Source organism: Budorcas taxicolor, chromosome 9 (genome assembly GCF_023091745.1).
Source record: "Budorcas taxicolor isolate Tak-1 chromosome 9, Takin1.1, whole genome shotgun sequence".
NCBI classification, from domain to species: domain Eukaryota; kingdom Metazoa; phylum Chordata; class Mammalia; order Artiodactyla; family Bovidae; genus Budorcas; species Budorcas taxicolor.
Window position 1 is genome coordinate 32317240 of NC_068918.1, and position 21690 is coordinate 32338929.

Here is a 21690-nt window from a genome sequence, read left to right on the forward strand (position 1 = left end):
TACAGTGGAGAAAATACGGCTTCCGGAGTCAGACTGCCTGAGTTTAAAACCACTGCTTCCTAGCTGAGTGACCTTGGACAGAACCTCTCTAAGCCATTCCCATTTGCACAGTGGGAATAAGAATAGTTCCTACCTCACAATATCATTACAATTATTAAATCAGTTAGTTATTGGAAAGTGCTTGCAACCATGCGTGGTTTCTTGTAAGTGCTCAATTAACATAAGCTGTTGTTATTAATGGGCTTCCCTTGTGGCTCAGCTGGTAAAGAATCCGCCTGCAATGCTGTTATTAATATATGTTCATTACATATTGGTGTTTGAGTTGCTAAGTTGTGTCTGACTCTTGAGAACCCATGGGCTATAGCCTGCTAGGTTTCTTTGTCCATGGGATTCTCCAGGCAAGAATACCGGAGTGGATTGCCATTTCCTTCTCCAAGGGATCTTCCTGACCCAGGAATCGAACCCAGGTCTCCTGTATTGCAGGAGATATGTATATAATATGTATATAAAATACATATTTATGTGTATAAGTAATATATATATATAAAATATGTATAAGTAGCTCAGTTGGTAAAGAATCCACCTGCAATGCAGGAGGCCTCAGTTCTATTTCTGAGTTGGGAAGATCGCCTGGAGAAGGGATAGGCTATCCACTCCAGTATTCTTGGGCTTCTCTTGTGGCTCAGCTGGTAAAGAATCCGCGTGCAATGCAGGAGATCTGCATTTGATCCCTGGGTTGGAAAGATCCCCTGGAGAAAGGAAAAGTTAACCACTCTAGTATTCTGGCCTAGAGAATTCTGTGGACTGTATAGTTCATGGGGTTGCAAAGAGTTGGACACAACTGAGCAACTTTCACTTTTACTTCATAATATGCATGTAAAATATGTATATAAAATCACATATATGTATAAATACACACATTATAATAGTATAAATACATTATAACCATATAAATGCAACATTACAATAACAATATATAATGTATACATAATATAAATATTATATATTATATATGTTTATATATAATAACAAAATACACAACAATAGTATAAATTATAACATTATAACACTATACATACATTATAATAACAATGTTGTTATAAATATGTATTACTCTTATTGGTCACTGATAAAAAACATTTTGGGGGAAGGGATCCAAAATAGAGCAATATGCATATTACTTGAAACCTTCTTGGTTGATACTGATACAGTCATTTTCAGTTCTACTTAATTGTGATATTAATATCTTCTTTACCTTAACCATAAGGGTGTCAAGAGAAATCTTTTTAAATATCATGATAAAATACAGAAACATTATGACAAGTCCCTCCATAAATAATCAGATAAAGTTAAGCATATATTAGGATCATTTAGAAAGCTTTTGAAAAATAGTCACACCCTAACTGTCTCTTTGAGATGGGCAAGAGAGGGGAAGAAGCAGGCTAAGTCCAAACCCTATTCAAGGCCCCATGTCTGAACATAATTAGAACTGCACAAAAGTGTCTTGTGAATAAATGAGTGCATGGTCACAGGAAGGCTTTAAGCATATAAAGAATCATTTTTCAGGGCTGTTGGGAATCTTTCCAGGTCCCGACAATTTGATGTTTCAGATTTGATGACACCTTGGGTATTCTGACCTATAGAGGAGAAAGATACATGGTAGATATTTTGGGAAATAGCAGAAACCATTGCAAGAATTCATAGTTAATTTGGGGATTTGAAATGGAATCATTAAACTTTTGGCTTTTCTTTTACTGCCAAATATAAGAAACAGAACAGACATTCCCACCCCGTCCCTAAGCTTCTTCTTATCCCTAGCATTTACACTCAGCCATGAACATCACTCCAGCCCAAAAATGGTGATGCTGATAACTCCGTTTACCTGTGACAACTGACCTGGTGTAACTCTAGGTGTGTGTGTCAGTCACTCAGTCATATCTGACTCTTTGCACCCCATGGACTGTAGCCCACCAGGCTCTTCTGTCCATGGAATACTCTAACTCTAGGGGAGAAGCAATATTACCATACCATTGCCCACCTACTCTGTCAAGTCCAGGGATGACTGATGCTGGGCCATCTGATGATGTAAAAAAGATATACATTAATTACCCATTTATCATCATTACCAGTGCAAAGATGTGGGACCAGTCCTTCCTCTCCATTCCATACCAACACGTTAGGCTGCTGTTTTGGTGTATTTTTCCCTTTTGTGGCCGCTATTCATATTTATGTGAATGGGATTTTGTCTGTATAAAAATGTAAAAGAGAAGTCAGTAAGATTCGTCCCACCAGTATACTCCCAAAGATATCCCAGAACTCCACCTGCCCTATTGTAATACCACATGCTTTAGTCTATCCATGCTGTCTTACTGGAATGACATCTTTGGACAGCATAGTAGAATTCTGTATTAGTCTGCATATGTTACCATATTGGAATACCACAGACTTTGTGACTTAAATGACAGAAATGTATTTTCTTACTGCTGTGCAGGCTGGAGTCTAAGATCCTGGTACCAGCAGGGATGGTTTTTCTGGTGAGGTCTTGCTTCCTGGTTTGTAGATGGCCATTTCTCATGGTGTCTCCAGTGCTTTCCCTTTGTGCTCATGCACTGCTGGTGTCTCTCTTCTAAGGACGCCAGTTCTCTTAGATTACAGCCCCATTCTTATAACCTCATTTAACCTTCGTCATCTCCTTAAAGGTCCTGTCTCCAAATATAGTCACTTTGAGGGTTAGGGCTTCAAACCGTGATTTTAAGGACAGCACATTTCCATGGTGGCTCAGACAGTAAAGCATCTATCTACAATGCAGGAGACCCAGGTTCAATCCCTGGGTTGGGAAGATCCCCTGGAGAAGGAAATGGCAATCCACTCCAGCACTATTGCCTGGAAAATCCCATGGACAGAGGAGCCTGGTAGGCTACAGTCCATGGGGTCGCAAAGAGTTGGACACGACTGAGCGACTTCACTTCACTTCACATTTCCATACGTTACACCACCTTAGGAATGGACCTGTTTGTGAAGATAAATTGGCCCATGAATATATCCGAACACATTTACACTCCTTGGCAGAAACATTCAGTATACACTAAACGCATTATAAAGGAAGTAGAACTATAACTGTCAGAAACTGAAACCCATTAAAGAAAAACATTTATTGCATGTGAGTATAAAATAACTTGTTCTTTTTACACAGTTTTTTAATATCAATATTCAATTATAATTAGTTTTCTTGTGATATAAGAAAGATTTTACAAATTTGTTTTTAGAAATATATTTGGGGGAAATGCTGTTTAAAATAAGGCTAATTTGTTAATTCAATTGTGTATATATTGCAGCTAAATGAAGGCGAGACCATCAAACCAGTTGAAAATTCAGAGAATCCACTTCATCCTGTAATCCATCGTCAGTATATTTATTTTTTATCTAGTAAGGAAACTAAAGAAAAATTTATGAAGAACCCAATCAAATATATCTGCCAACCCAAACCTAAGCCTACTATCCCCATTAGGATTGCAATTCTGGGGCCTCCAAAATCTGGAAAAACTACAGGTAAGGGTGTGTCTACCTTTCCTATCCTTAAGCATACAAGAATCTCCTGAAAAAGAGGACTACTTTTTTTAGGAAACTGTCAAAACTGACTCAGTAAGAGGCAGAGCAACTAAATAGGCCAATAACCACTGAAGAGAAGGCATTCAAAAATATAGCCCCACTCCAAAACAGGCCATGATCAAATGGTTTTAGAGGGAAATTATGTCAACCTTTCAAAAATTAAAAATTCAAGAGATACTTCCTGTGATTTTATAAGCTTTTCAGAGCAAGGGAAAAGAAAGTAAGCTGTCCAATTTATTTTCAGTTTTTTAAAATTAAGAATATAGTCCATACAATTAAAAAGGTATAAATACAAATTCATTTTAAAGTCAGCATGACCCTGATATGAAAACTAAACAAATATAAGAAAAGAAATTACAAACTAATATTATTTATAAATATAGTCAAATAACAGTATATTAAGATTTTATTTGCATAAAATTATATTTAAAATTTATAAATACAATCTACTGTATTAATAATTTAAAAAGTGAAAATTCATTATCTTAATCATTGCTGATAAAGGCATTTAGTAAACTATAATGTTTGAATTTTCTATATATTTTTTAAAGTAAGTAGTCCAGCAATAGGTGAGTGTGGTATTTCAAAATGACATGATAATCACATGACTAGTGGTTGGTCACAATGAGAATAAAATGGGAAAGGATAGATACCAGAAATATTTAAAAGGAAAACAACAGGACTTAATGACTGATGGCATAGAAAATGAAAGGGAGGGATTAGGTCAAATATTGATTTGTCACCAGAAATAATAAAAGAGGGTTTCATGTTTTAGCTCTTCAGATGAAAAGTGTATTTTAATGTACACTGACATTCAAAGTAAGATCCTCCAACACAGCAAAAAGTAACATGTATACAGTACGATCAGATTTCTTAGTCTTTGTCAAAATAGAGGCTAACTTTTTAACAGAATCCCAAATTGTAAAAGTTTGTTTTTATAGCTTAAAAATAATGGGTCTGACCCTAGTGTTTGTGGCAAAGTTGAGATGAAGGCTTCTGCAGCCCTCACAGGGGCATCCCTTCAGTGGCCCTAACCGTGGCCAGTTTACCTGTATTCCCCAGGGGACCAGGTGAGTCTCAATGTCCTCTACACATGCTGTCTCCAGTATCCTCTATACACCCTGTCTCCAGACCATGATGAGGCAAGGTTTGTAGACTCCATCAGAGCATACCTGCATTTAACAGTAACTGGAAACCACTGGGCTTCCCAGGCGGCGCTAGTGGTAAAGAATCTGCCTGCCAATGCAGGAAACATCAGAGACGGATTCAATCCAGGGTTGGGAAGATCCCCTGGATGAGGGCATGGCAACCCATTCCAGTATTCTTGCCTGGAGAATCCTGAACAGAGGAGCCTGGAGGGCTACAGTCCATAGGATTGCAAAGAGTTAGACATGACTGAAGCAACTGAGCACACGCACACAGAGAGAAGCCTAATCTATGGCCTCACATAGCAGAAGCAGAGGGTGTGGCCAAGTCCTCTCTCAGCCAGTGGCAATATCTGTGTGCCCTTGGGCAAGCCATTCCATTTCAGTGGGCTGCAGTTCTTTTACCTGTAAAACTGGAATTTCAATACCCACTCTCCACACTTGATGGAATAGTTGAAAATATCAAATAAAGTCACAGATTTATAAACTGTAAATTATTAATAAAGTGTCAGATACCCCACTATAATTTTTAGAAAATTAAAAAAATTATGTCCTAGAGGCTTAAGTGCACTTAACTGTATAAGGTAAGTTATCCTGATTGCAGCCTGAAAGGGAAATGGGTTAACCCAATGACACAAGAACATTGAATTGTTATTTTGGACATAAAAAGACCAAATATTAATAGTACACATAGGATGCCTTATAAAGCTCTCAAATTTTTTGCTACCTTGTACAGAAGGAAAAAACACTTAAATGGTTTGGTTATGGAAAAACCTAACATAGTTGGCTCATTAACCAGATCTGTCAGCCACATACCTGAAGTGCTAATAATGACTGACCTTTGAATAGTATTAATTCAATGAAGTGAAAGTGTTAGTTGCTCAGCCATGTCTGACTCCTTGCAACTCCATGGACTGTAGCCCACCAGGCTCTTCTGTTCATGGTATTCTCTACTCAAGAATACTGGAGTGGGTAACCATTCCCTTCTCCAGGGGATCTTCGCAACCTGGGGATTGAACTCTGGTCTCCAACATTGCAGGCAGATTCTCTACTGTCTGAGCCACCACCAGAGAATCCCATTAATTCAATAAAATGTAGCTATTTTAATTTTTGAAATTTCTTTGAGGAATGTGAAGATTAACTTGCTGTTGTTGTCAATTAACTAGAATCTGAAACTAAGGTTAACAGATGGGTTTGTGAAACAGAATAAGTTTAAAATTTTAATGTTTTTCAGTTGCCAAAAATATTTCAAGTGAATATGGCTTAAAGCGTTTGTCGATAGGAGATGCTTTGCGTTATGTATTAAACAACCAACCAGACACAGAGCTGGCACTTATGCTAAATTGGCATCTTCATAAAGGAATGACAGCACCTGATGAACTGGCTATTCAGGCATTAGAATTATCTCTGATGGGAAGTGTATGTAATACCGCAGGGTAAGTGAGGGCCATAGGGGTGGGAGAGAGTGGGAGGGAGTTAAATCTTAAAGAAATTACTCATTGGAATTAATTAAAATACCTTAAACAGAGTTTAAAGCTCTTGTAAAGGGTGTGTGATCTGCTTCTCAAAGTCTGGGCACCGATATGGTTGCATATTAATAATTTAATTTTCGGTCAGGCTAAAATTCAGTTTAAACACTCACAGGCCAACTTCACTCCCTGCAGCAACCCCTGAGTAGTCCCAAAGTCTTCAGGTTTACACAGTCTATAGGAGACCCGTGTGACTTCTACAGCCCAGTAGAACTTCTCACTGCCCGATGGAGTGATGAAAGTGTGGCCTTCCCCTGCCCCCAGATGGTACTGGTCCAGTGGAGACAGTCTCTCACCAGTCCAGTTTCTGCACAGGTAGCATCGCCCCTCCCTTAATGCTGCGTTTGGACAGGAGAGCCCTGTGCTTGATCTGGTCTTCAGTTTACACTCCTCTAAATCCAACCATGACTTTCCCCAGCATAGCCACTGGTCACATCCAGTAGAAAGTAAGTGTGTTAGTCTCTTAGTCGTGTCTGACTTTTTGCGACCGCATGGGCTGTAACCCGCCAGACTCCTCTGTCCATGGGATTTCCCAGGCAAGAATACTGGAGTGGATTGCCATTCCCTTCTCCAGGGAATCTTCCTGACCCAGGGATTTAACCCCGGTCTCCTGCATTGCAGGTAGATTCTGAGCCACCAGGGAAGCCCTCAGGGAAACCACCCAGTAGTAAAAGCCCATAAAACCTAAGGCCCTGCCCTTGAGCCCAGATCGTAGACTTAAAATCTTGCTGAGTCATGCAAAGTTGTTTTCTATCAGGAACCTCCTTGCCCTTCCCTACCACTGGTCCTTAATCAAGTCCATAACAGTTCTCCTAATTCCTGTTATGGTGGGGAGCAGATTCTGGAGTGTCGAGTATCCACCCCCAACCCACAACCCTATCCCACCAAACCCCCCCATCCCCCCTGCAGAGAAAGTCCTGGGACTTTCTAGCAAATTGAGTTACCTCCTTCCTGAAATTCAACTTTGCATATAAGAGATCTTACTGAGGGCTACACAAAACTTCTGTGAACTCACAAAAGTTTTATTTCACTTTAATACCAGGACAGTGACTGCCCAGTCACCTTGAATTTCCCTAATCCCAAGGGCCTCTCAAGTGATCCTTCACAGGACAAAGAAGTTGAGCCATTAAAAAACCAACAATGGCAGCTGCATACATTCTCTAGTTGGCTTTTGGGCTCTGTTAATTTATAGTCCTCTCTGCCATGGAATGTAGAACTAGTTAGTGCCAAAGTCTGGAGAGCACCAAGGTAAGATGAACCAGCCCTTCCTGGTGACCGGCAGCCAGCATGCCCAACTTGGCCACCTCGGAGTCGGTTTCCTGACTTAGAAATTTACAGATAGCCTTCATTCATCCTGTCAGTTTGCTGATGACACGCTTTAGCTTAGACTATTGGACTAACAAATTCTTTATCATTTCTGCCTAGAGGCCTGATGGGTCCAGATGGAATGGTTCTCTCCAGAGACCACAGGGCTCTCTCACCAGCTCCTCATCTCCCCTTCCACACCCAGCCTCCTTATAGAATTTTATTACAAAATCAAGTTTAGAACACAATGTTTCCCATATTTGCTTAGTCTCTTGCTAAAATACTATTAATTATGCAGGGCTTTTTTAAAATTTTAAAACATTTTAATGTACTTAAAATCTTGATTTACAAGACATCTTATCTTACACTGACCTTTCTGTACAAAAAATTACACAATTTGCTATAAAACTACAATATTAAGATCAGAGTTGGGTAATTCTTCCCATGCCAGGCATTCTATTATAAAGAATGTGAATTAGTCTGCTAATTGCTTTACACACTTGATCTACAATCTTTAAGATAAATCTAAGGGTTAAATAGGGCTTCCCTGTTGGCTTAACTGGTAAAGAATTTGCCTGCCAATGCAAGAGACACAAGAGACGCAGGTTCAATCTTGATCCTGGGGTCGGGACGATCCCCTGGAGAAATAAATGGGAACTCGCTCCAGTATTCTTGCCTGGAAAATCCCACGGACAGTGTAACCTGGCGGGCTACAGTCAATGGGGTCGCAAAGAGTTGGACGTGACCAAACATGTGCATACACACACAAGGGTTAAATATCATTATTTTACTATTATATTTAGTATTTACTACTTTACTGAAAACTGAGGCTCAGAGAGGTCAGACCCGGTTTCAAATTTAAGTCTGTGTGCCTCTGAAACCTATACTCTTTCCACTGTCTCATGCTTAGACTAATGTGCTCTGTGCTGTGACTTAGTTGCTCAGTTGTGTCTGACTCTTTGTGACCGCATGGACTATAGCCCACCAGGCTCCACTGTCCATGGGGATTCTCCAGGCAAGAATACCGGAGTGGGTTGCCATGCCCTCCTCCAGGGGATCTTCCCAACCCAGGGATCAAACCCAGGTCTCCTGTATTGCTGACAGATTATTTACTGTCTGAGCCACCAGGGAAGCCCAAGAATACTGGAGTGCGTAGCCTATCCCTTCTCCAGGGGATCTTCCCAACCCAGGAATCGAACTGGGGCCTCTTGTATTGCAGGTGGATTCTTTACCAGCTGAGCTACCAGTGAAGCCCCTCTTCCCACTGTTTCATGCTTAGAATAATAGCACCAATTAAATAACACAAGGTTCAGGGTATTATGTGTAATATCTCTCAAAGTCCATCAAAATCTAGCTCTATGATGCTAAGTATATGAGTCAGAGCTGTGTCTGTATGTACGCAGCCCTCTTCTAGCTCTTGGGCTGACTGGGGTTAAAAATAGAGATAAAGGGAGTTCTCTGGTGACCTAGTGGTTAGGATTCCAAGCTTTCACTGCCAGGGCCCAGGTTCAGTCCCTGGTTGAGGAACTGAGATCCCGCAAGCTGCAAGGTACAGCCCCCTAAAAATATATATGTTTATATAAAAGAGGGTAAGGTGACAAGGTAAATCAAGTTACGTAAGGAATGGTATGGGGCTAATCCTAAAGACAGACTTTTTCTGGAAGACAGAAAGGAAGGTCTGAGAGTAAAGAAATCCGGAATGTTAATTTTCATGTTTCTCCTTACTAGTGTTGTCATTGATGGATACCCTGTAACTAAGTATCAAGTGAGTCTCTTAGAAGCTAGGTCAATCATCCCCATGATTATCTTTGAGCTGGATGTGCCTTCCAAAGAGATTTTCAGAAGATTGCTCCTGGAAAAAAAAAAGGAGTCAAGGTAATATATGTGATGAAAACAATGATAAAAGAGTGATTAATCATCCAGGAGAAGAAGCAGGTTTTTGACAGCTTTTTCCACTCCTTCTCTGTTCCTCTCTTAGTTTGCCTTATCCATTGCACAACAGCTCACAGATTATAGCTGTTAAGAACTCAAGGTACCGCAAAAATATTGGTGAGATTAGGCAATATTATGAAGTACAACATCAGAACTGGTATGTGATTGATGGCTTTCACAGCAAATGGTGGATATGGAATGAAGTCATTAAGAAGGTTAAAATGGTGAATAAATACATGCAGATATATATGGAAAGAATAAAAGCAGGTAAGAAGACCTATAACTCTGAAAACAAAAAAATGTGAATTTGAAGTGTATGCATGCCTGACTCATGTTGCCATAATTCATTCAATTTGAACATTTGTTCCCTTAGTCAGTATTTAATGAGCCTTAATCAGTATTTTGGAGTCGCAAAGGTGGCTCAGAGGTTAAAGCGTCTGCCTCCAACGCGGGAGACCCAGGTTTGATCCCTGGGTCGGGAAGATCCCCTGGAGAAGGAAATGGTAACCCACTCCAGTATTCTTGCCTGGAGAATCCCATGGACGGAGAAGCCTGGTAGGCTACAGTCCATGGGGTCACAAAGAGTCAGACATGACTGAGCGACTTCACTTCACTTCACTTAATCAGTATTTTAAATACATATTATTTCCAAGTTATTGTGGGCATGTACATTTGTTCTAATAAATGACTGCCTCTACTCAAGCTGTCATATACTGAATGTCCATGTGAACCTATTACATAGAACAGTACATGGTCTCTCACTAGAAGAGTTTATAGTGTTTCGAATGCCACATAAGAAGCTAGTTTCAAGAATGGTAGTTATACGAGGGAAGGGGTCGGTGGTGTGACACTTGGCAAAGTTTTGTTTAGGAATCTAGAATTAGTTACTTTGAACTATTTACATAATAAAATTATATCATTATATAAATGTTGATTCTCTTAAACAATCTTGAACATAGAATTTTTTTTAATCTATATTTGGAATCCATGAAAGAAAATTATTGTATCCTCCTAGAAGTTTCTTGATTTTTATCCAAATATACACAAAACAGAATGGAAAGTTCTCAAAAATACAAAAGGAAAGTTATCTACAACTCATGTCTCTGAAAAGAACGATGATGCCAAAGACTGTCTGGAGGGGTTTCACAGACATCTGATGACTTTGACTTTGGAAAATAGGGAGAAGAGATTCAGAGGTATGAGAGATCAATGTGACAAAGAGAGTATTGCACAAGGGAAAACGCAGTGAGGATTCTGATAATAATGGCATCATTGAATCTTGATTTGCTTCATTATTTGGGCATCCCCAGTATCTCTGGTTCTGTTTGCCTGCAGATTATAAGGCATGAAGATACGCATGCAAGTGAACAGAGAAATGAGTTTTAGAAACCCACTCCCAATAAGTTCTGGATAGCATCACACTAGTAAAACATTCCACAGCTGACTTGGAAAGAAAAACTTGAGCCTCATTCATCTTGTTCTTACCCTGCTTCACCCTTCTTGCCTCAGACTTCGTTGCCTGAGAAGAGACTCAGGATGAAAAGTTGTGTGCAGAATCTTTATCAGGAAGTACTCTCAAAAGTGGGCTTCCCAGCTGGCACAGTGGCAAAGAATCTGCCTGCCAGTGTAAGAGTCACAGGAGATGTGGGTTCAGTCCCTGGGCTGGGAAGATGCCCTGGAGGAGGAAATGGTGACCCACTCCAGTATTCTTGTCTAGATAATGCCCATGGGCAGAGGAGCCTGCTGGGCTACAGTCCACAGACTCGCAAAGAGACGTGACTGAGCGTGCGTGCACACTCAGGAGCAGAGTTGGCAGATTCAGCAAATAAAAGTATAGGACTCCTGGTTAAATGTAAGCTTCTGATAAATGACAAATAATTTTTTAGTCTAAGTATATCCCAAATGTGGTATGAGACATTTTTATACTAGAAACTGTTCATTGTTTATCAGAAATTCAAGCTTAACGGGGCATCCTGTGCTTCATCTGTCAACTCTAACCGGGAGATGCGCCGAGGCTAGCAGACTCGGCAGAGGGAGACACTAGCCTGCAGTATGGAGGAAACAGGCCTTGGTAGGCCCTACAGGGAAGCACTGGAGCTGGGATGGACCTTGAGAATGTCCCAAACTGAGGGGAGAGGCCAGGCTTTATATCGTCCCATTGACTTGTCTAAAGGTCACTCTGGGAGGGAGTATATACTGTAACAGGGGCAATTCCCAGTGCAGCTACAAGCCATCAGCACAGATATTTTCAGCAGCTCGGGGGGATCTGCATGGGGCACCACGGTATCCACCATGTTATTCCAGATACACATGCCTCTGCCTGGAAGAGTTTTAATTAAAACTGCCCTCTTACTTTTCTGCTTCGCCATCTACCTGGTAATCTGTAGCTGACTGTTTGAATTTAGTGTTGATTTAGTGACCAATTTATTCTCACTAATGAGATAGAGTGAGGTCAGGGCCAGAAAACCAAAGAGATTCCTCCTCATTCTGTCCCATTCCAGAAAAAGATAGATAGACATTGTCAAATGTCATCAAGAATACCCCAAGAATCAGAAAAAGATATTTGAATATCTTTTAAGACTTGAAATGATTTGATTCTAAATGACCCTGTCACACACAAAACCTATGAGTTGTGGTCAGCACATCTGAGCTAAAGAGCAATCAATTCAGTTCGGTTGCTCAGTCGCGTCTGACTTTTTGCGACCCCATGAATCGCAGCACACCAGGCCTCCCTGTCCATCACCAACTCTCGGAGTTCACTCAAACTCATGTCCATCGAGTCGGTGATGCCATCCAGCCATCTCATCCTCTGTCGTCCCCTTCTCCTCCTGCCCCCAATCCCTCCCAGCATCAGGGTCTTTTCCAATGAGTCAGCTCTTTGCATGAGGTGGCCGAAGTATTGAGCAATACACAATTAAATTTACACAAAGTAAACAGCAATACACAATTGTAAAACTATAGTGCCATATAGTATGATATTATAGCACTATACAATGGTGTATTCTTTACCAACACTATTATTATACCATAATACTGTGCATTATAGTACTTTAGAATAACAATATTACACCATTGTAGCATTATAGTAGTATAATATTCTTTGTAGGAGAGAACCATCTTAGCCTTTTCATCTGTATCATATACAATGGATGGAATCGTGGGTTAGTTTGTTTATTGCTTCATAATAAATTATTCCAAAATTTAACAGTTTAAAACAACACATACACACTCCCTCACAATTTCTGTGGGTCAAGAATCCAGGCATAGTTTAACTGAGTCTTCTGCTTCAGGGTCTCTCACAAGGCTGCAATCAAGGTGTTGGCCAGGATTAAGGTCTCATCTGAGGGCCCTACTGGGAAAGAATATACTGTCATACTCATTCATGTATCGCTGACAAGAGTTTGCTGCTTGAGGGTTGTTGGACTGAGGGCCTTAGTTTCTTGCCAGCTGTTGGCCAGGGGCCACCTTGAGTTCCTTGCCAAATGGACCTTTCCAGCATGGCAGCTTGCTTTACCAAGTGAACAAGACAGAGCAAGAAAGAATGCCAAAAGAACAGAAATCATAGTCTGTTGTAACTGTTCTAGTTACCCAAGGCTGCCATAGCAAATTACCGTACACTGGATAACTTAGACAACAGTAATGTATTCTCCCACAGTTCTGGAGGCTAGAGGTCCAAAATTAAGGCATTGGCAGGGCTGTACTCGCTCTGAAGTTTCTAGGAGAGACTCTCTTCCACGCCTTTCTCATGTCCAGCATTGCCACCAGGCCTCTGCATTCTTTGGATATAGACACATCACTGCAATCCTAAGGATCAATTTTATGCTTACACTGTCACATAACAAACAAAACTATGATTTATGCTTCATAATTTGAGTTAGTGTTAGACGTTCTTTGGCATAATTTTTTTAAAAAAAGAAAATTTTCACTGGTGAAAAGAACCATTAGGAAAATATATCAGGATCAAAATTTACTCATTATAACTAAGATGTATAAAGAAGTAATTTTATTTTCTGTAAAATCTAACATTGCTTTGGAGTCTCCATTCTGGTGGAGTCCTGGTAAGACAACTCAAACTTATCCATTGAATGAACTTGGGCCTTTTTTAAAAAATAGACTCTTTAGGGTAAACCTAGTCACTTTTGGATTAAATGTTTCTTTCTCTTTCTTGGATGCCATCAGGGAACAGGTAGAGGTTTATGTCACTAACATTGTGTCAACAAACTATATGTACTTCCTGAAATCTATCTCACAGAAAAATTTTAAATATGTAGCAAATTCATGTGTATGTGTGTAAGTAGATATGTATATATATGTGTGTGTGTATGTGTATATAGTATATAACATAAATAGTTTATAATAGCTAAGAATTAAAAACAACTAAAATATTTATCAACATATAATTGATTGAATAATCTACATGTACATTTATACAATGGAATACTGTGCATAAACTAAAAGGAATTAGGTAAATCATATAAACTGAAATGGAAAGATGTCAAAGGCTATAACTAACTGATAAAAGCAAGTATGTAGAATAATATTTACAGTATAGTGGCATAAGCATCCTATCTGCAAAAAATATATATGTGTGTGTATGCAAATGTATAAAAAAATCTGAAAAAGATACAAACTCAACAGTGATTACCTCTCAGGAGGGCTGTTGGATTGAGAGGATGGAGGTGTGAAAAGAAACTTTTGCTTTTTTCTCTGTTTGGAATTTTACAACATGTACTCATTGGTATAGTGCTAGCATAATTGAATTTATTTTCATTTTGAAAATGATTGTGTTTTCTGTGAAAATATATATTTATAACAACAGTTAATTTGTTAATAATAGGAAAAGCTGCCTGCATTGACAAGTTATGTATCTCCCCTGAAGAACTGATTTCTCGCCTGGGCGAATTTGGACAGTTCTGCCCTGTCAGCCTGGCAGAATCATATGAATTAGTTGATTGCTCTTCAAATGATTCCCTGGAATTTGCAGCAGAGTTCAGAGGGCACTATTATAAAATGAGTTCTCTAGAGAAATTGAATGTAAGTTGTTCTTAATTCCAGATATTTACCAGGGAAAGAAAATACCTGTCTTAGAATTCATCAGACAGGAAGGAGTGGGCACAGCTGGGAACACCAGGAGCTGGGGACCAGGGACCCCATTTTTGGAAACTGTGATCCTTCGGTTCAATAAGGCAACTCAGAGCCCAGTCCTAAGACTGCATCCCAAGACATATTCTGGCACAAAGCAGAAGTTCAGGGTCGGTGATGGCCCCTCCACCTGGGTCAGCTTAAAAAGTGGGGAGACCCAAGGGCAAGCCCAACCATGGAGGGGATGCTGAGTACCTGAGCTCAGCCCCGGAGTGGGCATCCAGGACATTCCATTCAAAGGTGCAGAAGGGAAGTCAGAGTCAGTAGAAATGACTCCCCTGTGCTTTCAACTTTCTTCTATCACTTTAATCTCCTGGGTACCTTATACTTCTATTTAATGGAACAGAATATAAATTTGTTCCGGTATTCCACCAACCATAATATGGTGACATAAGAAGATTGTAGTTGAAAACTAATCAGGTGTCTCTGAACATTTTATTTTCCTCTGAAGAATCTGAATTTTTTTTTATTACTTTATAAAGAAGACATTACTTTCTTTCTGCTTATTTAAGTGATAATCACAGAATTTTAAAACTGGAAATGACATTAGAGACCATGTACCTGGTCTGCCCCTTCCATTTTACAGTGTGATAACTGAAGCTGGAGAAGCTAACTCACCTGCCAAGATGCACCCCCTAGTTAGTTATACTGCAGGACAGGTGGAGAGCAGGGCAGGGGACTGCACGCCAGTGTCTGGCACATAGTAAGAGCTCAACAAACATTTTTCAGTATAGGTAGATGAGTGCGTGAGTGAAAGCATTAAAAGGAGAGAGACTGTAAGTGACATCACTTGCAGATATTACCGTAAGGAACTTCCAGACAGGGAAAGAGTTACTGTAGTGCAGAAAGCTCCTCTCAGATGGTTTGCGGGACTGAACATTGCTTCCAAAAATGGGAAGAGCAGCAGGAGAGCCTCAGTGGGGTTTTGTTGGCAAAGTATTCCTGTTTCAAACGGTCATGTTGCTGTCATCTTTTTTTATAGAAATTTTTGGACAATCCAGAATTCTACGTACCTCCATTAGCACCTCATCCACTTCCACCTACCGACATGATCCCCAAGAGGCTGACACTGTCAGAGCTGAAGAGCCGGTTCCCTAGGTGTGCGGAGCTCCAGGGTTACTGTCCAGTGACTTATCAGGATGGCAGACAAAGGCAAGTCCTCGCCCTTGTGTGAGTACAGGCTGATAGCTCTACTTGGAATAAGTGGTCTATACGACAATTGTAGCATTTTGATCAGAAGGTCACTATTGTTTAACTGGAAAGTGTTCTTTTTCTTCCTTGAGCTGTGATGATAGAAAAATAAAATATTTATGACATTTTATTTACATAGTTGTCATTGCTGTTGTTCAGTTGCTAGGTCATGTCTGACTCTTTGCGACCCCATGGACTGCAGCACACCAGGCTTCCCTGTCCTTCACCATCTCCTGGAATTTGCTCAAACTCATGTCCACTGAGCCAGTCATACCATCCAACCATCTCATCCTCTGTCATCCTCTTCTCCTCTTGTCCTCAGTCTTTCCCATCTGCGTATTAATGATACAATACATAGTTGTTTTTGTTTGTTCCTTTGTCTTTCAGATATGAAGCCCTAGTACCTGGTAACATTCACTATGCTTTAGAATATCGTGATCGTATATATATTTGTGAGAGCGGAGAAAAACTTCAGAAATTTTTGAGGTGAGACCATTCACTAAGTCACAAATATTCATTGAATATCTATGTTAAATGCACTATCCTGGGACAGAAAGATATGTGAGTTTACACACACTCATAAACACATACATATATGTACACATATACATACACATAGCTAAAAGGGGCAGCCTTTACCTACTGCCACACATTTTTATTTTTCACAAGAAGTTGGAAACCAAATCTCTTCTTATGTTATCTGATTTTTAAACTTTTGTGACTGATTTAGTTTTTTTGATGGGGGGACTTCCCCATGGCTCAGATGGTAAAGCATCAGCCTGCAATGTGGGAGACTCGGGTTCAATCCCTGGGTCAGGAAGATCCGCTGGAGAAGGAAATGGCAACCCACTCCAGTATTCTTGCCTGGAAAATTCCATGGATGGAGAAGCCTGGTAGGTTACAGTCCATGGGTTTGCAAAGAGTCAGACACCACTGAGCAACTTCACTTGCACTTCAGTTTTTTAAAAAATGAAAATGTGGATCAAATCATAAAGGAAAAGAGGAAAGTGAAGTCGTTCAGTCATGTCCAACTCTTTGCAACCCCATGGACTGTAACCTACCAGGCTCCTCCATCCATCAGGTTTTCCAGGCAACAATACTGGAGTTGGTTGCCATTTCCTTCTCCAGGAGATCTTCCCAACCCAGGGATTGAACCCAGGTCTCCTGCATTGTAGGCAGATGCTTTACCATCTGAGCCACAGGGAAGTCCATCAAATCATAGCTAGAATTTGTGCAGTGGTTTGTGACCTCTCATGAAACTGAGGAAATTTAATACTAAAAAGAGAAGAGACATTAGTTGCTGAAAGAAATATAGGATTGAAGGAATAAGGTGGTTTTTCTTTTTTTATCTTCTTTTTTCCAATGGGAAAGGTATGAACATGTTTAAATGCAGGTACATGGGAAGGATCTAATAAAGGAAATGCCACGAAAGTGGAAGAGAGTTATCTCTCTATTGGTATTTAAGATTTCTGGAGACAGGGTGGAGTAGGCATCCAAAGAATGTGTGGAGATTGATCTTAGGTGGGAGGTAAGCTCTGCCATGGAGAAAGCAACCTGTGTGTGATTCTGCTTGTGGTGAGCAGCCGAGGACTTTCTATTCTGAAGACTTCTCTTTTTATAGCCTGGCACCTTGTGTTGGGGGAGGCGTCCCTGAGAGGGTTACCAGTGTGAGGAGAATTGTAGTACACGATAAAAGCAAGGCCAACATAGGAGTTGCTTCCCTTGTGGCTCAGCTGGTAAAGAATCCGCCTGCAATGCGCGAGACTGGGGTTCGATCCCTGAGTTGGGAAGATCCCCTGGACAAGGGAAAGGTTACCCATTCCAGTGTTCTGGCCTGGAGAATTCCATGGACTGTATAGTCCATGGGGTTGCAAAGAGTCAGACATGACTGAGCAACTTTCACTTTCACTTTTCACGCAGGAGTTACCTGCGGAATTGAAGTATCTTGTCAGTTCAAAATAAAAGTGTGAGGATAAAAGTATATAAAGAAAGTTTCATATAGGTGCTGTGAAAAGCAAGAACATTGAGAAGCGGTGAGCAGGGCTAGGGCCCCAGGTGAAGTTGGTGGTCATGAATTTCTAGGAGCCTAGGTCTTCCTGCTTCTGTATCACTTTCTCCACTCAAGAAAAATGAGTAATGAACATTATCTTTTAGTTGCCTCTTGCGTATCTATCTTACTGTGTAAACACAATGAACACATTTGTGATCATCATTTAACAGGTTTGGTATTCGTAGGTCACCACAGAAATACTGGAATCAGAAGCTTCCTTACAAACTTCCCCCATTGAAGGAACCAATGTATCTCACCAGCCTGCCTTTGCCTGGATATCTGGAACAGGTTCGCGCACATGGGTTTCTCTGTTTAGATATTAGAAGACTACAGCTATCTCTTCTTCAAAAATCATTTTTATTTTGGTAACAATGAAATTAAAGGCAGAGTGTCCTGATTTTAAGCTGCAAATCCACTCTTAACCTATCTTGGTTTTGAGTAGTTGTGAAAATAAAATGTAAGGAAAGACCCCATTTTTGTAGCTAATTCCCAAATGACTTCACTAAAGTGAAGAAAGAGTAGGATTTTAGAAAATTATTTACATTTGACTTGTAGTTTGTTTCTTATTTTGAAATTTCAGTGTCTGTAAAACTTTTCTGTAATGTGAAATATGCAAATTCAGTCTCTGAGAGGTTTTTCTCCCCCCCTGCTTGAAAGAGTTAAGATGTCACCACAACTGAACCACCAAATACATATTTTGCCCAAAATCTGGATGAAGCTATCTACTCAAATCACTCTTATTTCTCTAACATTTTCTAAATATAGTCAGATGTATCAGTTACCAACCATTATTTAAAAGTCCTTTTTAAAAAATTCTATAAAACAGATGCCCAGGGCACAATTTCATATGTTTCTTACAAATTCTTAACCATTTTTTTTCATCTCCCCTAGATGGTTAGCTTTTGATCAAGTTTAATATCAGAAGGTAGGAGGACACTCACCCAGAGAAGAGTGTCCTCCTCTTTGCCTGCTCGGGGCCCCAGAATCTTGACTGCAGTGGTAACTGTGGTCTCTGGAGTTCCTGGGTAGGTGGCCCAGGGTACTGGGAGTAGAATTTGGCTAATTCTGAGCAACGGAAGCAGAGATGGACCAAGACAAGTCCGTGTTTCCTTCTTTCAACCTTTTTTTAAAACAGAAAATGTCAAGCGTATATAAATAGAATTGCATAATGAAACCGATGTATCTATCACCTACCTGGCACTAAGCCAATCAGTAGTTTAAAATTTTTCCTAATCAAATGTATTTTGTGTTTCTTTTCTGTAGAGCTAAGTGCCCACTCTAGTACTCTTGCCTGGAAAATCCCATGGACAGGGGAGCCCGGTAGGCTGCAGTCCATGGGGTCGCTAAGAGTCGGACTCGACTGAGCGACTTCCCTTTCACTTTTCACTTTCACGCATTGGAGAAGGAAATGGCAACCCACTCCAGTGTTCTTGCCTGGAGAATCCCAGGGATGGGGGAGGCTAGTGGGCTGCCGTCTATGGGGTCACACAGAGACGGACATGACTGAAGTGACTTAGCAGCAGCAAGTGCTCATTTAACTATCTTTTTAAGCTCCATCGTCAATCCTGAGGAGGCTATTTGAAGCAAAGAATAGCCTCTATCTATTTGCCACAAGAAAAGAAAACAGACTCAAATTACACATAGTTCGTTCCCTACCTGCAGGGTATTGCAACTGCTCTAATTAAAGCCATGAATGCAGCGGGATGCTTAAAGCCCAAATTCCCCTTCTTAAGTGTACAGAGATCTGCGCTGCTTTACATAGCACTTCATCTGAAAGGTATGTCTCTTTTGCTAGAAATGATATGCTACTCAGAACTAATTTAGCACTAATTGTGATAAATAAGATTGTCTAATTGGGCTGGTCACTTGCATGCGGTGTGCATGTGTGTGCGCGCGCACGTGTGTCTGCTCTGGTAGCAAATATTTTAGCAAAACTGAGTTTCTAGTTTTTAAAGCAGGTACCATGAGTAACATAACTAGCTCTCAATAATCCACACCGTACAAGAAGGTGAATAGTGACAATTATGATCTAAAATAGAATAATCCCCAAATTTTATTTGGGATTTAGATATCTTCTTGGTCAAACTGTGCAGCTCAATCACACACATAGTTCTCCTTCTCTTTAATGATGCACTAACCTAACAAAACATTCACAGTCTTGTAAAATTTTCTACAGCCTTTAATCCCAATAGTTCTGAATATACAAGAAAAAAATACAAGAAGAAGATGGAGCAGTTTGTGGAGAGATGTGAACTCATTACATACCTAAGTGCCAAGATGACCAAGAAATACAAGGAACCTCAGTTTAGAGCCATTGACTTTGATCATAAATTACAGACCTTTCTCTCTCTTAGAAATATAGACCCAGTCAATGGTTAGAATGTTTCCGTAAATGCACCTAGAATCTTAAGAGTTACCTGAAAGGGATAAAAGGAAATAGATTGAAAATCTGGGCCTCCCTGATATACTTTTCCCTCCTGAGTGATACGCTTTGGCTTCTAGACTTCCAGTGAATTCAGAGCTCTGCCAGCCAGGAAGGGGTACTCTTCTGTAAGCCTAAGTTCTCATATACTTGTAAAGCTTATTGCTCTTTGCCTGAACTCTGATGCTTCAACAAAAATTATTCCATTTAGATTATTTAGGTAACGTATTTGACTTAATGAATCCTTTGTTCATTTTTCTTTTTAATATTTTTATTAGAGAAGTCTGTCTCTGTTAAAGAAACTTATGCAGTAAATGTTAGAGAGCTTCAAGAAAAGAATTAACATTGCTATAAATAAAATAAAAATATTGGTTACACGTTTAACTTAAGGAGTTGTTTGTAAACTTTGTGAACCTAAGAATACTTTATCACTTTCCCAACAAAATAAAAGGATTTAGAGACAACTAAATGGCTGCTGCTTTTCTTTTTCTGAAGTGTTCAAGGAAACACATTTCATACGTTATTTTGTAGTTAGAAATCACCGGATACTTGAGGATGAATGCTAGAGTCTTTTTATATGACATTATCAAGACATATATGCTAGAGGAAAATTATTGAATTTGGATGAGATTTTTAAAATAAATTATCAATTTTTCAGCAGGCATATAACAAATCTGGAATGTGAAATAGCAAGATTGGCTCTTTTAAAAAATAGAAAATACAACCATTATCTTATTTAACCCTGGTGGCTCAGAGGGTAAAGCGTCTGCCTGCAGTGCGGGAGACCCAGGTTCAATCCCTGCATCGAAGATCCGCTGGAGAAGGAAATGGCAACCCACTCCAGTACCCTTGCCTGGAAAATTCCATGGACAGAGGAGTCTGGTAGGATATAGTCCCTGCGGTCGCGAAGAGTCAGACAGGACTGAGCGACTTCACTTTCACTTTCACTTTAGGTAAATCTGAGTTTCTATGAGTTTTTGTTTCTTAATCTCTAAAGTGAATGATTTAGCTCTTTTTTTCAGCTTTCAGTTCAGTGAAGTCGCTCAGTCGTGTCCGACTCTTTGCAACCCCATGAATCGCAGCATGCCAAGCCTCCCTGTCCATCACCAACTTCCGGAGTTCATTCAGACTCGCGTTCATCGAGTCAGTGATGCCATCCAGCCATCTCATCCTCGGTCGTCCCCTTCTTCTCCTGCCCCCAATCCCTCCCAGCATCAAAGTCTTTTCCAATGAGTCAACTCTTCGCATGAGGTAGCCAAAGTACTGGAGCTTCAGCTTTAGCATCATTCCTTCCAAAGAAATCTTAGGGTTGATCTCTTTCCGAATGGATTGGTTGGATCTCCTTGCAGTCCAAGGGACTCTCAA

General features: G+C 40.1%; 1 protein-coding gene across 1 annotated transcript in view; it reads left to right on the plus strand.

Annotated features, from left to right (window-relative positions):
* AK9 (adenylate kinase 9) overlaps positions 1 to 20282 on the plus strand; it is a 116095-nt gene extending 95813 nt beyond the window's left edge. The window contains exons 31-40 of the mRNA XM_052645952.1: positions 3336 to 3549; positions 5989 to 6190; positions 9317 to 9463; positions 9567 to 9787; positions 14358 to 14554; positions 15645 to 15814; positions 16241 to 16339; positions 18089 to 18191; positions 19566 to 19680; positions 20080 to 20282. Coding sequence (XP_052501912.1) covers positions 3336 to 3549; positions 5989 to 6190; positions 9317 to 9463; positions 9567 to 9787; positions 14358 to 14554; positions 15645 to 15814; positions 16241 to 16339; positions 18089 to 18191; positions 19566 to 19680; positions 20080 to 20282 — 1671 coding nt within the window. The remainder of the gene's footprint in view (positions 1 to 3335; positions 3550 to 5988; positions 6191 to 9316; positions 9464 to 9566; positions 9788 to 14357; positions 14555 to 15644; positions 15815 to 16240; positions 16340 to 18088; positions 18192 to 19565; positions 19681 to 20079) is intronic.
* Positions 20283 to 21690: the final 1408 nt, after the last annotated feature.